We start from the raw sequence: 14,723 nt of genomic DNA, 5'->3' as shown, positions 1-14,723 counted from the left end.
AACCAGCAAGATGCCGTGGATTACTCAAGAGACACAGTGTCTCTCCTCTTGAAAAGCTCCCAGTAATGGGCTGTGAATTTTTACGAAACTTCTACAAATGCAACAATTCTGAACGCCCCCCTCCAAATACTTACATCCTAAGCACGAAGGACGGCGTCAGTCATCAACCAGGTCATACATCTGCCCCGTTAAACACAAATCCATCAGAAGAAAACATACCAGCAGACAGAGCTTTTTAAAATATAATTTAAAACTATTTGGTACCAATACAATATATTAATTTTACAAATGTAAAATTTTATCCGCTGTTAAAGCATTTGCAAAAACCACACATCCTACTTCAGCTTTATTGCACAATATCTATAAGAAAATATTAATTTTTAAATTAGAAAACATAGAAATGCTTTCAATATAGAAGAGACAATCTGATTTTAAAGACAATACTCTATAAGAATGTCTACCCAGAAAATAACAAACGTTTCACAGGATACCAAGCTGGCCAGGTGCTTCAGCAGATCCAGGACAAAGCACTTGTTTAAAACCAGTCCGAGATACTTGATCCAAACTGTATCATTCTTCATTAGCAATCTAGACGCCACTCAAGGTGGTCTCTTTAAAAAGTTGAGGCATTTCTCAGCTGTGAGCATTCTGAGTGTCCCTTACACATTGAAACCGTCCTTCCAACTGCATGGCCATCTGCAGGCTTTCCCCTTCACGCAGATTCGCTGGCAACTGTGTCCAATGTCTATCAAATGATCATTTCGATTAGTTTATGCTGATAGAAAACACTGAGTTAGAGACACCTTTAAAACCTAGTCCTTTTACAAAAATCAGTTTATAAATTTGTATCATAAAAATTAGTGTCGAGACCATCAAGATGGCCACTGTTTGCTTTGTATGAGTTGGTTCCCCCAGAGCTGGGGTTGCGATGTCCCACTTCTCAGTGTAGTGTTAATTAGGAAATAAATCCCAGCATGAAGCCGGCATCCCAAGACAGGTTAACAAGGCTGTATGATGGATTTTAGTGGGATATTATTACCCTGTACCAAAGCAGGCATTGAAATACTGACAGAAGGTCTTGGCGGTAACTGAATTCATCTCCAAAATGAATATAGTCTGGAGACGCCAAAGGACAAGTGTCCATAAATACATTATCAGTTGGGCTGAGTGTATTGTAGAAAAGGGGGGAAAAAATCTTATTTGTAAAAAAAAGTGGAGGATTCACTAAATTTGATCCATGATATAGATTATACATCTTTTTAAATTAAAGCATGTTAATTCAATCTCAAGTGTTTTCAAATGGATGCCTTTGTGGCCCAAGAAATTGCCTTTTAGAACTTATGGCCTGCATAAGCAAAGTCAAATATAGTATTACAGACTCGTGTAGAGAAAATAATTATTAAGATAGTGGTCATGCACTCACAAGTTTGTTGCAGGTAGACAGAATTATCAAAAACCCAGACGCTTATAAAGAAGTCTGCATTATTTAGAATTTCTTCTTTAGAAACCAAAGGAGCTGCTTCTCTGGAACCGCATTTTCAGAACTGCTCAAAGCACCTCGTCTAGATGAGTGTTTAAAAATATGTATATAAAGTCCACCATGAGCCTTCACACATCACGCTTCACCTTCTATGGGCTTTTTATCACGTATCCCTTCCTTTAAAGTCCTTCAGAATAAAATAAAAGTAAACTCTCACATTCCATTAGCAAAAAAAGGAAACATTCACGGTCTCAAAATTTTCTGCATTCCCCCAGATCTTGGTACTGTGTGCAACGTCCTCATATACAAGCTGTGAGGAACCCCCTGATCGTCTAGCACTGAACACTCAGCTAATGGACATGCCGTAGGAAACTGACATTGATAGTAGTAAATAGACTAGAATCTATTCCGTAAAATAGAAATGCTCTATGACTTCAATTTAAATACATATCTGAAAAGCTAAGAGGTTTTTTGTTTTTCAAAAGTGCTAATTGTTACAAGTATCTTCAATACATTACGTCCAACTCTTTGTAAAACTAAACCATGCTTTAGGCACACTGTTTGGTGAGTTTCTAAGAAGCAGAGGAAAGAAGTGTCACTTGTCAATTAGCCCAGCTTCCTTGATCTTACTGAAGAAGAATTTCTCCAGGACATTGGCGCACCTGTAGTACTCGCTTTCAGGGGGGTTGTACTCCTTGCAATTAGTAAAGACTCGCTGCAAGTCTGCCATGAACAGCTTCTTAGACACGTAGTACCTATTCTTGAGGCGCTCACTCATGGTTTTCAGATCTACACAGGAAAAAAAATATCAGCAATTTTTGGCTCCTTTCAAACACTCGCTGACACGTGAGACTGGGAAAGAAATGTATCACCAGTCTGCCCACATCTCCACCACCTCAACGGTTTGTCTGAGAGAGATTCACGTGATCAAGGAAAACAGTTCTTGAGGCTTGTGTCCTTTCTTTTGTGAGAGTATCCTGTGCAAAATCAGTGTTTTAGCACGGAAGGACCATTCGTAGTCATCTGGTTCGATCCCTATTCAGTGCAAGGAAGCTAAGTAGATTAGCAGTGACAAGTACGATAAACTAAGTACTGTGAGCTACTCACTCAAAAGCACAGAGAAGAGGCTCTGCCTACGTGCAGTGCAGCGGCTGGAACACTCATTACTTAAGCCATCAGGGTGAGTCTGTTCCTCTAAACTCCCGGTTGTTTTGGTGTTTCAGAGACAGAACTAAAGTCGGGAAGCATCATAAATGCGCCTGCAAGTGCACCGGTGACCTGCATGTAAAATGTCTCAGGTGCATTTCGCTTCATGCCCCACTGACAAGACAGGGGTGACAAAGTTTACTTCGTCAAACATTTTCTGAAGCATGTGAACCTTGCAAGACAATTGTGAAAAGAATATTTATCCAATATATCTACTCGCTTGAAATAATATTACTTTACAAAAGAAAGCAGTGCTTCATCTAAACTTGTAAGAATATAATGGGGCTTCTTTATTCTCACTCTCAGAACCGATCTGAAGAGTTCCATGCAGATTAGAAGACGCTGGCATTTGCCTGTTTACAGGTCCCTAGTTGTCTGTTAGCCTGTTTCTATCATTAAAATCACACCAACTATTAAACTGGATTAGCAGATATACACTACTGCATATAAGACAGATAAACAACAAGGCTCTTCTGTGTTGCACAGGGAATTATACTCAATATCGTGTAACAAACCAAAATGAAAAAGAATATGAGAAAAACTGCATAAACTAAGCATGAAAAAATATATGTATAAATTAAGCACGAGTCAAAACCACTCAAGAAATGCTTTTGACTACCAACGACCCAAATTCCCACTCTATTATCAAATTTTCCAGAGGGGAAGACAATTAAAATTAAATACACTGGGATCATCATTTAATAAGATAAATAAATTTATGTGCAACATCCCAAAGGGGCAGAAACTGGAAACTCGAAAGGAGACACTGGAAATACCTGCTCCCCCACCTCCTTTGATTAAAGCCTGTCTCTTTCTTTTGATGATCGAAGCCTACCTCGGTTAGAAATAAGTCATCACATGTGTGAGTTCAACTTTCCACTTTCTTCTCAAACAGTTTGGAGGGAGACAAAAATTGAAAAGTGTGTGAAGGCTCAGCAGACCCCCCCCCCCCCCCAGGAACCGTCTCCCAAGTGCGAATGAGCAGGTGAGGACGTGTTCTCGTTTAATGAAGAGCCACCACCTTCCTGGGGGAGACTGGAGGCTTACCCTTCCTTCCACCTAAACGCCCGCTACTAGTGGCTGAGAACATGTTACAATGTTTAGAAGGAAGACAGGTGCTAGCAAAAACAAGTGGAGAGCGGGGGTGGGGAATGAAACCTGACACAAAGAAGCTTAGCCTAAACCTTTCAAACTGTTCTTTGGAAGAGGACGAAAGAACAGTTGGGGACGGCAGGACAGTCGCGAAAGTGTCTGGACCTTTCTGAATAGGGACAGCCAACACGGCGTGCTTCCTTCTCCATTTTGTTTCTCCTCTAAACTGACAGAGAGCATCTTCCTTCCTCTGACCTTCTTAGAATCTTTCAGTTGACCAAATGGCCCGGGTCACAGAAGGTGATCGCACACCAGCGGTACCAATCAGTGGACAGGGCTGAGAACTGGGAGCAGGAACCTCCTGGGCCGGTTCTCAGGAGGGCCTGGGGCAGCCCCAGGGACAAGGCTGCAAAGGCCACTGAGGTCTGGACACGGGCTTAGAGGGTTCCAGCATCTCTCTCACATCGTGCGTCCCACTCTCTGCGACCCCGTGGACTGCAGCTCCCAGGCTCCTCCATCCACGGATTCTCCAGGCACACACTGGAGCGGGTGGCTGGGCCCTCCTCCAGACGGTCTTCCAAGACCCAGGATCCACCCTGTCTCTTGCGTCTCCTGCACCGGCGGGTGGGTTCTTTACCACCAGCACCACCTGGCGGGCGGGTTCTCCACCACAAGTGCCAGCTGGGAAGCCCTTTCCACATCACGGGAATTACCAATGCCCCGGTCAGCCTTCCATCTAGAATTCACTCTCCCACCCTCACTCGGACTTTCAGACTGAAATCCACGGAAACAAGGCCAAGACAGAAGGGAAAGAGAACAGCAAGCATGTGTGTTCACCGCAAAGCCTTTAGACCACTGGAGCCCCTGCTGCACGATGGAGACACTCCTGAGGTGACTGAGGGCAGAGAAGCATCCGCAAAGGACTGCTACAGGGAGCCGAGGGGCCCCGCTCCCTCTCCTTTCACTTAACGTCCTCTGAGCACCAGGAGACCGCAGGGAGAAGAGGGGCAGAAGATGCAGGCTCTCTCCCAAAAGATGGCCCCACAACTAACTGGAAAAACAGAAATTCAGCTAGTGGTCTTCAGTCTGCACAATGCCACACTCGTTTAATTTGGGGATTCTCAACTGGTTCCATTGATCGTTCATTTTAGGCTGGCGCAGACTCGGCAGGAATCCCACGGGTCTACACTTCTACAGGCATCTTCTGTTTGTTTCCGGTGTGGGACACAGGAGTCCAACTAGTGAGCCTCCCAGTCTCCATCGAGTGCCTGGGAGGGCCAATGCAGCGGGAACTGCCACGGCTGTCTACAAGGACAGCGGGCCAGCGGCTTCAGTGAGCTTCTCCTGTTTACCTTCCAAACCTCTCAGGCTCTCAAAGCTACAAGGGGACAAGCTGATCCTTTTCCACTTGCAGCCCATCAGGTCATAAGCAAGGCTGTGTTCTAACAGCAGTTTCTGGTGCCATCTGAGCTCACACTGATGGAGCAGCCTTGCCAGGACAGCAGAGTTGCCTCTAAGAACACAGCCACCCGGTGCCCGCCCCCTGCTCTGAGCCCCTGCCCGCCCTGCTCCCCTCTCCCTGCTCTGAGCCCCTGCCCGCCCCGGTGCCCGCTCCCTGCTCTGAGCCCCTGCTCGCCCCGGTGCCCGCTCCCTGCTCTGAGCCCCTTCCCGCCCCGGTGCCCACTCCCTGCTCTGAGCCCCTGCCCGCCCTGCTCCCCTCTCCCTGCTCTGAGCCCCTGCCCGCCCCGGTGCCCGCTCCCTGCTCTGAGCCCCTGCCCGCCCCGGTGCCCGCTCCCTGCTCTGAGCCCCTGCCCGCCCCGGTGCCCGCTCCCTGCTCTGAGCCCCTGCCCGCCCCGGTGCCCGCTCCCTGCTCTGAGCCCCTGCCCGCCCCGGTGCCCGCTCCCTGCTCTGAGCCCCTGCCCGCCCCGGTGCCCGCTCCCTGCTCTGAGCCCCTGCCCGCCCCGGTGCCCGCTCCCTGCTCTGAGCCCCTGCCCGCCCCGGTGCCCGCTCCCTGCTCTGAGCCCCTGCCCGCCCCGGTGCCCGCTCCCTGCTCTGAGCCCCTGCCCGCCCTGCTCCCCGCTCCCTGCTCTGAGCCCCTGCCCGCCCTGCTCCCCTCTCCCTGCTCTGAGCCCCTGCCCGCCCTGCTCCCCTCTCCCTGCTCTGAGCCCCTGCCCGCCCTGCTCCCCTCTCCCTGCTCTGAGCCCCTGCCCTCCCCAGTGCCCGCTCCCTGCTCTGAGCCCCTGCCCGCCCCGGTGCCCGCTCCCTGCTCTGACCCCTGCCCGCCCTGCTCCCCGCTCCCTGCTCTGAGCCCCTGCCCGCCCCAGTGCCTGCTCCCTGCTCTGACGCCCCGGTGCCCGCTCCCTGCTCTGACACTCCTAACCCTCCACTGCTGGGCACACGCACGCTGCCCTATGACAGAGAAGCACACCCTTGGCCGCCCACTGTCCCCCACACCGCCGTCCAGAGCTTTAGTCTGTACTTAGAAAATGTTAATGGCATTACCCATGGGGAACCTTATAACTTCATAATATCCCGGAGCTTCTGTTCTCTTCACGGGTTCCATGAAGGGCCAAGCGCTTTGATGGCTCTTGGGTAAAGAAAAAAGTAAGGTATCTAATACGGAAATTCCATGCGGGAAATCACTTCCAAATATGTGCGCGAAGAGGAGGAAGAGCGAACACCCACCTTCACCTGCTGCAGGATGCTCCTGAGCGTGCTGTACAGCTGGTCGGGGTCTCTGGCCTCTCTGCTTGAAAGGAAAGGGCACACGGAAGCAGCAAGGGTTAGCACCCCGCCCCCTCGCCAGGCGACCCCTATCCAGCTCACCTGTGCAGAAGCCTAAGGGTGGAGCTACTTCAGCATGGTTATGACAAGTGAGACCCAGCAAGTGCTGTGGTGGCTACGCCCAGCGTCCCTGTTTGCTCTAAGTTGCTGGGAGGGGAGATAGAAGCACTTCCGTCAGTATCCTCCGGCCCATCACACTTACCTTTTCTCTCTTCCACTCGGCTTCCAGCCTGTCTCTCCTACACATACCAACAAAATTAAACACTGAATGAGAACTGCTTTCAGTCAAGAGAATAACACAGTTAATACTTATCAAAAATGCAATAACTTACAGCCATGACTCAATAAAAGGCTACTTCTGAAAACAGACTGAAATTAACTGCGATTAATTCTTTACTTCCTTACACACTTGAATATATAAAGCATTCCCAAGACTGGCCTTGCTCCATCTGCTAGTATTTTTTAAAGCAGGAACTCCAACCTTTCAGAGGAAAGCATAATAAACAAGCATGTCTGGTCCTGTGGGCACATATATTTTTAAAACTCTAAGTCACATTTTCTGCTAATCACCATGTGAAAGAGTTAAGCTGTTATTTTAGGTTGGAACAAACTCTGTCCTGCTCTCTATTTTATTTGGCACAGAACCTGCTTGTAACCAAGATGGTCTCAGGCAGCAGAAAGAAGACACAGCCTGGAGTCCAACAGATTTGATTTCTTCCTCTCTCCTTAAGCTAAGCTACCCTCCATAAGTTAGTCAGCCTTTGCCTCTGTTTATCAATGTATAAGACAGAACTCCAGAACTGAGCTGATTCCTTTTGAGATTAGCTGATGTATGTGTAAAAAATTAAAAAAAAAAAAAACCCCAAACAGAAGAATGTTTGGCACACGTACATATTCAGTGACAGGGTAGCTATTATGCCGTTAATAAGGATAATACACAGAAGTACAATTTCCAGGTCTAGCAAAGAAAGTAAGATCCGCAGTAGGGTATACTTCGTAGCGAAGACATCTATCTTGCTCAAATAATGTCTTACTTTCTTCTGCAGAATTTTAGTTTGGTTTATTAAATCTTCAATACACTAGCAGATCCTGGATTTGAACTGAATGAAAGTGCCAATATTTATAGCTTCTGATCGACAAAAACACCTATTTTATGTGTTAACCCAATATCCACTTCTAACATACTCACAGAGAAGAACCCTTAGAAAACCACTCTAAAACAGGGAACCAGAAACCAGCATTATGCGGTCCGGTCCCCTGGTTTCAAAGTCGGGGGCGCCAAGCTCGGGCAGCGCCCTTCTCCGCGCCCCGGGCTGTCCCGGGCACGGAGAAGGACATGGACGGGAAGCCGCCTGGAGAAGGCAGGGCCGCCGCTCCCTCGGTCACTGGCCACGAGCCGCTCGCGGCTACAGGGCTGAGCCAGCCTGAGACTCAACTTCCCACCCTATGAGCAGAATTCCCTGCCTCCAAGGTCACCTGTGGGAGTGGCCGACACTGTGCCACAAACAACAGGCTCCCAAAGAGATGCGCGTTAACAGCTAAAGCCGGAGATGGCGCCGGCTCTGCGAGGTCTGCCTGCCCGGGGAAAGCAGAGCAGACGCAAAGGAAAGCACTGCAACCGAAGCATCCCAACTAGAGCCGGCGGGCAAGCAGCCTCCCGAACCACTGCGCTCCGGCGGAGCTACTTCTGGGGTCTCGGGGCACGACCAAAAGCTTCTGCCTTTAGAAGATCAATACATACGAATTCCAGGAATGCTTTCTATCGGGATCTGCCGAACTCCATCTTTAAAACAGGAAAGTCCCGGGTAGACTTTCCGAATCTGGGCTTGTTTTCTTTCTATCAGCTTTTTAATGATCTGCAAAGCACAAGAAGAAACTACGTTTAGTGACCGAAGTTTGTGGCTCCAGCTTAAGTCAGTCGATCTAAAAAGTTATTTCCCCAACAAAATTAAGGCTGCAGGAAACTGAAGGGTGGATGCTATCAAACGGTGAGACACGAGAACATTCTACGAGGCCATGCACACTTGGTGCCACTGACAGAGGCGTCTTTGAATGCTGTTCCTGCCACTGGAAAGAAAAGCCAGTATTAAGAGACCTCACTGCCCAAGAGCCCACTGCCCTCTTTAGCCTAAGGGCCAGTTATCTCGGCCCTCCCCTGCGAGCCTCGGCCACAGCGAGGAGATAAGCCCTGCAGCCCCGGCACCGGCAGCATCCCCGGACGTCTCGGGACCGGATGCTGCCCCCTTGCAACCTGAGGGGCAGGCAGACTCACCAAGTCCTCAGAGCCCAGGAGGACAGACTTCCTGATGCTCACGTGTTTCAAGGTGTGAGCCCCAACCTACGATGCTCACACCCAAAAAGGCAAAGCAGTCAGGACAGGGGCTGCCAGAACTACTTAGGGAATTTTGAGAGGAGTCTGTTTGTCTTACAAAATAACTGCCTTCTCCAGGGGAGCTTCCCGACCCAGGAATCACACCCAGGTCTCCTGCACTGCAGCTGGATTCTGTACCATCTGAGACCCTAGGGAAGCCCAATGTTCTGATGTTACAGCTCTCCCTGCAAAGAAGGAAAGGGCCCAGTGGCCCAGTAGTTAGGACCCCATGCCCCCAATGCAGGGGCACAGGTTCGATCCCTGGTCAGAGAACTAAGACCCTGCACGCTACAGAGAGCAGCCAGAGAGCGAGCGAGCAACAGCAAACTCAGAACCACCACCTTGAGACTGCCTGTATCAGCGCTGAATTTGGAAAACACTGCGACAGTAGCAGTCATTAATCCCATTAGCGAAAAATCCAGTTTCCTAACTTCCTGATCTCGAATGGAAGACTGGTAAATACTACAGCAGGAATACACAATCTTAACAGTGAGACACTGGACGTCACAGAATGGACAGAAGCAGCAAGACAGACTGCTGGTGAATCTGCTCAGGGTTGTCCAGTATCATGTAAACCACTCACGTAATTTAAGTTTTCAGGAGCTACTTAAAAAAAAAAGTAAAAAGAAATAGAAGAAATTGATTTTAACAATATATTTTTATTTAAGCTAATATAGCTAAAATACTATCACTGTAGCATATAATCAAGAGAAAAAAATATGAGATATTCTACATGCTTTTATTCACACTAGGTCCTCAAAATCCGAATGCGTCTACACTTGCAGAATGCCTCAGCTTCGACTGGCGTGCAGCTAGCACCCAGTGGCCACACACGGCTGCTGGCTGCCTCTGTGGACAGGCAGAGCTGAATGGACGCTCTGCGTGAGGTGTACTCCAGGTCTTTTTAAAAAGACTCCTCGGGCCTTCCCCGGTGGGCCAGTGGCTAAGACTCCACACTTCCAACTAAGATCCCACCAGAAAACAGAAGACTTTCTGGAAACGTGCATACGGTGGAATGTTACTCAGCCATGATAGAGAATGAAATAATGCTGCTGCAACAGCATGGAAGGGCCAGAGAGCGCCACACTGACCGGAGTTAAGGCAGAGAGAGACGCCACACGCGACCGTTCACGTGCGCAGCCTAAAAACGCCGACACGAGTGAGCTTATTTACAGAACAGAAACAGACTCACAGACAGAAAACAAACTTATGATTTCTGAAGGAGAGGAGGGGAGGAATAAACTGAGACTTTGGGATTAACAGATGCACACCGCTATAGAGAAAGCAGACAGGCAGCAAGGACCTACCGCATAGCAGAGGGCGCTCTACTCAGTATTTTCTAATACCTTATATGGGAAAAAACCTAAAACAAATACGTGTATATGTCACTCACTTTGCTGTACACCTGAAACTAACACCAACATTGTCAATCAACTATATTTCAGTTAAAATTTTTTTCAAAGCACCACAACGGCAATTTCTTAAATGAAGGCCTTCAGAAAACTTAATTTCAAACACAGCTTGAAATGTTTTTTGCTCTTCACCAAGGGTGCTCGCAGATGTGATAGCGCACGGGGGCTTCCGCCACCTCACGAGCACCTTGAGGCGACTGGTAATGGGGGAGCGGGGCGCTACCCGACCTCTCTAACCCTGAGATCACTTTAGAGAAAACAGACCTTTCAACCCCATTCCAGCCTCTCGTCTTCGCCTCCCTAGAAACTCTCTTCAGCTCTCCATCACCATGCCTTCATCTCCCTCTCCTCAAATCCATCTTTCATCCCATTTCTGTCATTTTTCATCTTCCCAAACAGAGAACCAGGGGGCGCATCGCCCACTTTTATAGCTCACCGAGTCGCGGGATGTCTTCCTACAAAAGGCCCGCTGCTCTTCTTCACTCTGTGGCTCCTCCAAGCCCCGGGTCACAGCCTCACGCGTGAACCGAGCTTAAAGCCAACCCTCCCCCAGCCCCACACACGCGCCGCGCTCCGTCCTGCCGGCTTCCGCCCGGCCACCCTTTCTCAGAGGCTCTCATCACGCGCACGCCTCAGGCTCCAGGCGCTCCGGGCCGGGGGCCTCTTCCTGCAGGACTCCGGCTCACCCCCCAGCTGCAGTCCTGGTCCCCCTCTGCACCCCGCTCACTGCAACCATGCGGCCTCTGCGCCTGTGCCCCGGGGGGGAAGACCGACCATCTGCCCATCTGCTCCTGAGCACCGTCCATCCCTGCCTCCTCAGGGCCCTCCAGAGCTGGACTGAACACGAGTCTCAGTCACCTGAATTCTGTGGAGGTTACCAGGTAAATCCAAGAACCTCACTGAAGAGACTTCCGAGCTCTTTTAAAAGGAGGTGGTGAACAGCTGCATTCGGGGGTGCCTGTTGGAGACACTGGAAGCCGAGGTGGGGGACCCAAGGGGACGGAGGGGAAGTGGGGCCCTGTCTTCTCCAACGCTGGGCTCCACGGGATTTGAAGCAGCCCGGACAGACGGCCCCTGCCCAGGGGTCTGGGACTCAGAGTCTGCGGACCCCATGGGGTCCTGTTCCGGCCTCCACAGTCGGGGCGCAGGGAGCCGGGCGCCAGCTCCCAGCAGCCTGCTGGGAACTCCGACTCACGCTGGAACCTCTGCCCAACAACAGAGGTTGCTTCTATTTTCTAGTTTAATAAAAAGCCTTTAGCTCACTTCCGTGGGACATGTACGGAAAAGTCTGAGCTACTTTAACTAAAAGGGAGGCATTCACTGAGCACCTGTTCTTAGGACACACCCTGAGAAAGCGGCTCTATCTCTGCGATGTCAGAGACATCGCAAAGGAACTAAGAACTGGGATGGAGGCACAGGAGCAGAAACCAGAAAACAAAGACAGGCTGAGGCAGATGTCTCTTCCTTACTCACTAGAGAAAAGCACCTTTGGCTGAATAACAGAAGCATAACGTGGGGCTGGGGCTTCCCAGGCGGCTGAGGGGTAAAGTGTCCACCCACACTGCGGGAGACACAGCAGGTGCGAGTCCCACCCCTGTGAGGTCTCCCCAGGAGATGCAAGCTGGGCAGATCCCCTGGAAGAGGGCCTGGCAGCCCACTCCAGGGCTCTTGCCTGGAGAACCCGCGGTCGGAGGAGCCTGGGGGCTGCAGTGCACATTGTCGCAGAGACTCGGACTCGACCGAAGCAAGCTGACAGGACAGGTACAAAGCGGGACTGACGTCGGGTCCGATGTCCCAGTTTCTGAACTCAAGAACTAGGGGACCAGGAGGGTGGCCCTGGGTTTAATATGTAAAGTTTATTCATTTAATGAATGGCCTGTGTTGCACTGCCCTAATTATGCTTTTTATGTTTCTTTTTCCTGTCTTACAGAAAGGTAAAACTTGCTACGTAATCAAATCCATCAACCTTCCCCTTTACCCCTTCTCTTTTAGTTCATACGCACAAAAGACCTGACCCCAGTATCAGAGGCCAAATCACCTGGGGCTTCCCTGGGGTCCCGTGGTAAAGACTTGGTACATCCCCTGCAGGGGCCATGGGTTCATCCCCTGGTCAGGGAGCCAAGACTGCAAGCTGTGTGGTGTGGCCAAAACAAAAATTCTCTCCAGATCACAAATCACTTAATATCTGGAAGCATACACTCTCAGAACTTGCAATGGAAAAGAGAGGTGAATACTCACTAAGATAAATATGGAAGAAGATGAGTAACTGAAGTTCAAATGAGTGTATCAAACTAGTGCTGGAGAAGTTCAAAGAGGAATGGGACACAGGCAGAAGTATGTGTGTGTGTGCACGCGTGAGTGTGTGCACGCGTGTGTGCACGTGTGTGCACGTGTGAGTGTGTGCACATCCGAGTGTGTGTGCACGCGTGTGTGTGTGCGCGTGAACTGGGAGAGGAAGTGGGTGAAGGATGAAGACACCACGTAAAAGGGTCAGTGCGTCAGCGACAGCCTGCAGTTTAGAAAAGGGAATAAAGAGCCAAGTCTGGGAAGAAGGTGTGGGGCCAGCATGTAAGAGGCCTTGAAGGTAAAACCACTGTATTTTACAAGCTTTGCATTCTACACCAATTTGATAGGTATTGACCCCCGCTTCAAAGTGATAATTTAGACAGGAGGTAAAGGATACCTTCAAAGAAGAAATCCACACAAACCAGAGCGAACTGAGGCCCTGGTGTCCATCAGACGCCCCCACACAGAGCCCAGGGGTGCGCACTTCTCTCCAAAGGCGCCCGACCTGCGCAGAAGGAGCCCGAGTTGGCCGCACGCTCACCTCCTTCTGCTTCTTAATGATGACAGAGAACTCCGTGTACGGGATCCGTGGATTCAGCTCACATCCCATTAAAGTGGCGCCTTCATAATCCTTGATGTAGCCAACATATTTGCTTTTAGGGATTTTAATTTCTTTGGAGAAACCCTGCAAAACCAATAACTTCATTTAAAAAGGCCCTGAGCATCAAACACCCCGTCTGAGTGCGAACTACATGCAAAGCCTGGCTTGGTGCAGGCAGAGGTCCAAGCTCCTTCCCAACTATCCTAGAGGATTAGCATGAAACTCCTCTAAGAAGTTCCTCAAAAATCAAACTGTGCAAATAGGAAGCAATCCAACATAAAATAATAATAATCCTAGTAAAACACAATATTAAAAATTCATTAACATAAATGGCTATTAAGTAAAAATAAGATTTAATTTAGCATTAAACCGCACACTTTCTCCCAAAGAAGAGAGGGGGCCTCTAGGATATTCTGGAAATCAACCAACAGTGAACCCTATTTTGAAAGCAAAATTTGTCCAAAAATATAGCAAGAACAACCTTGATATTGAAGAAATGAAACACTTAATAGGCAAAAGGCTTCCAGACCATCACAGACGTGGCTGCTTCAGGTCTGCAGTTAATGCTTCGCAACATATTCATTTCTATGCTTAACCTATAATAATACGGTGACACAGGGAACATAGTCATGTTATTTATAACAATTTTCCTTAAAGATGTTTCAAGTTTTTGCAGAAAATTAGTTGGGGCTGCAGTTTCCTGCCTCCTCTTTCAGTAAAAACTTATTTTCCCAACACTCGTTGCCATCAGCCTCAGAGAGGACCACAGGTGCAGACAAGTCGCCGAGAAAAGAACGGAGAGAGACATACACCACCGCGTGTAGAATAATAACCAGCGAGGGTTTCCTGTGTGACTCTGGAACCCGGACCTCCCCAGAGCAGCGGGGAGGGGTGGGCGGTGGGAGGCAGGCGAGGAGGGAGGAGCCAACGCGAGCCTGCGCCGATCCATGCGATGTGGCGGAGGCCAGCACAGGGAGGCGAAGCAATCTTCCTTCATTAAAAATAAATTCTTTTGGGGCAGAAAAAGCAAGGCCGAGGGCTTCCCTGCTGGCTCAGCGGCACAGACACACAGGTTTGCGCCCTGGTCCAGGAAGGTCCCACTGCGCACGCGCTCCAGGACCCTGCGCTCCGGGGCCGGCGCCCCGCAAACAGCGCAGATGCCCCGGAGCCGGAGCCGGGGGGGCCGCGGGCACCCGCTCGTGGCAGCTGAGAGAAGCCCGCGCAGCGACGGGCAGCACAGCCAGCGGCAAGTTAGCGAAAAATTCCTTATCTTTTCCTAAAATCCATCCTGACTGAGTTTACTATCCCTGCAATGTAGTCACAGCCTGGGAAGGCTGGCGCTCAAGCCCCAGTGTTTAAAGCCAGCGTCCCCTCTAGCGAGTTCCACTAGAAAAGCCACCAAGGCGTCCCAAAGAACGAGAACAAAGTAGAAAGGCTAAGTATCTGACATTGGAGGGAAAGCGCTTCAGTCATATGTATAAGGACTTATAT

General features: G+C 49.7%; 1 protein-coding gene across 16 annotated transcripts in view; it reads right to left on the bottom strand.

The window, feature by feature from the left end:
* Window positions 1-228: 228 nt before the first annotated feature.
* Window positions 229-14,723, bottom strand: part of KAT2B (lysine acetyltransferase 2B) — a 112,512-nt gene continuing 98,017 nt past the window's right edge. For 3 of the 16 annotated variants that reach the window (XM_060406810.1, XM_027962092.2, XM_060406790.1), the window contains 6 exons: window positions 13,173-13,316; window positions 8,304-8,418; window positions 6,765-6,801; window positions 6,464-6,527; window positions 6,281-6,365; window positions 229-2,269 (listed from right to left, as the gene is read on the bottom strand). In XM_060406810.1, coding sequence (XP_060262793.1) covers window positions 2,076-2,269; window positions 6,281-6,365; window positions 6,464-6,527; window positions 6,765-6,801; window positions 8,304-8,418; window positions 13,173-13,316 — 639 coding nt within the window. In that variant the 3' untranslated portion in view covers window positions 229-2,075. The other 13 variants (XM_060406765.1, XM_060406766.1, XM_060406771.1 and 10 more) reach the window with 13 other exon arrangements.

Source organism: Ovis aries, chromosome 1 (genome assembly GCF_016772045.2).
Source record: "Ovis aries strain OAR_USU_Benz2616 breed Rambouillet chromosome 1, ARS-UI_Ramb_v3.0, whole genome shotgun sequence".
NCBI lineage: Eukaryota > Metazoa > Chordata > Mammalia > Artiodactyla > Bovidae > Ovis > Ovis aries.
This window is presented reverse-complemented; position numbering and strand designations above follow the sequence as displayed.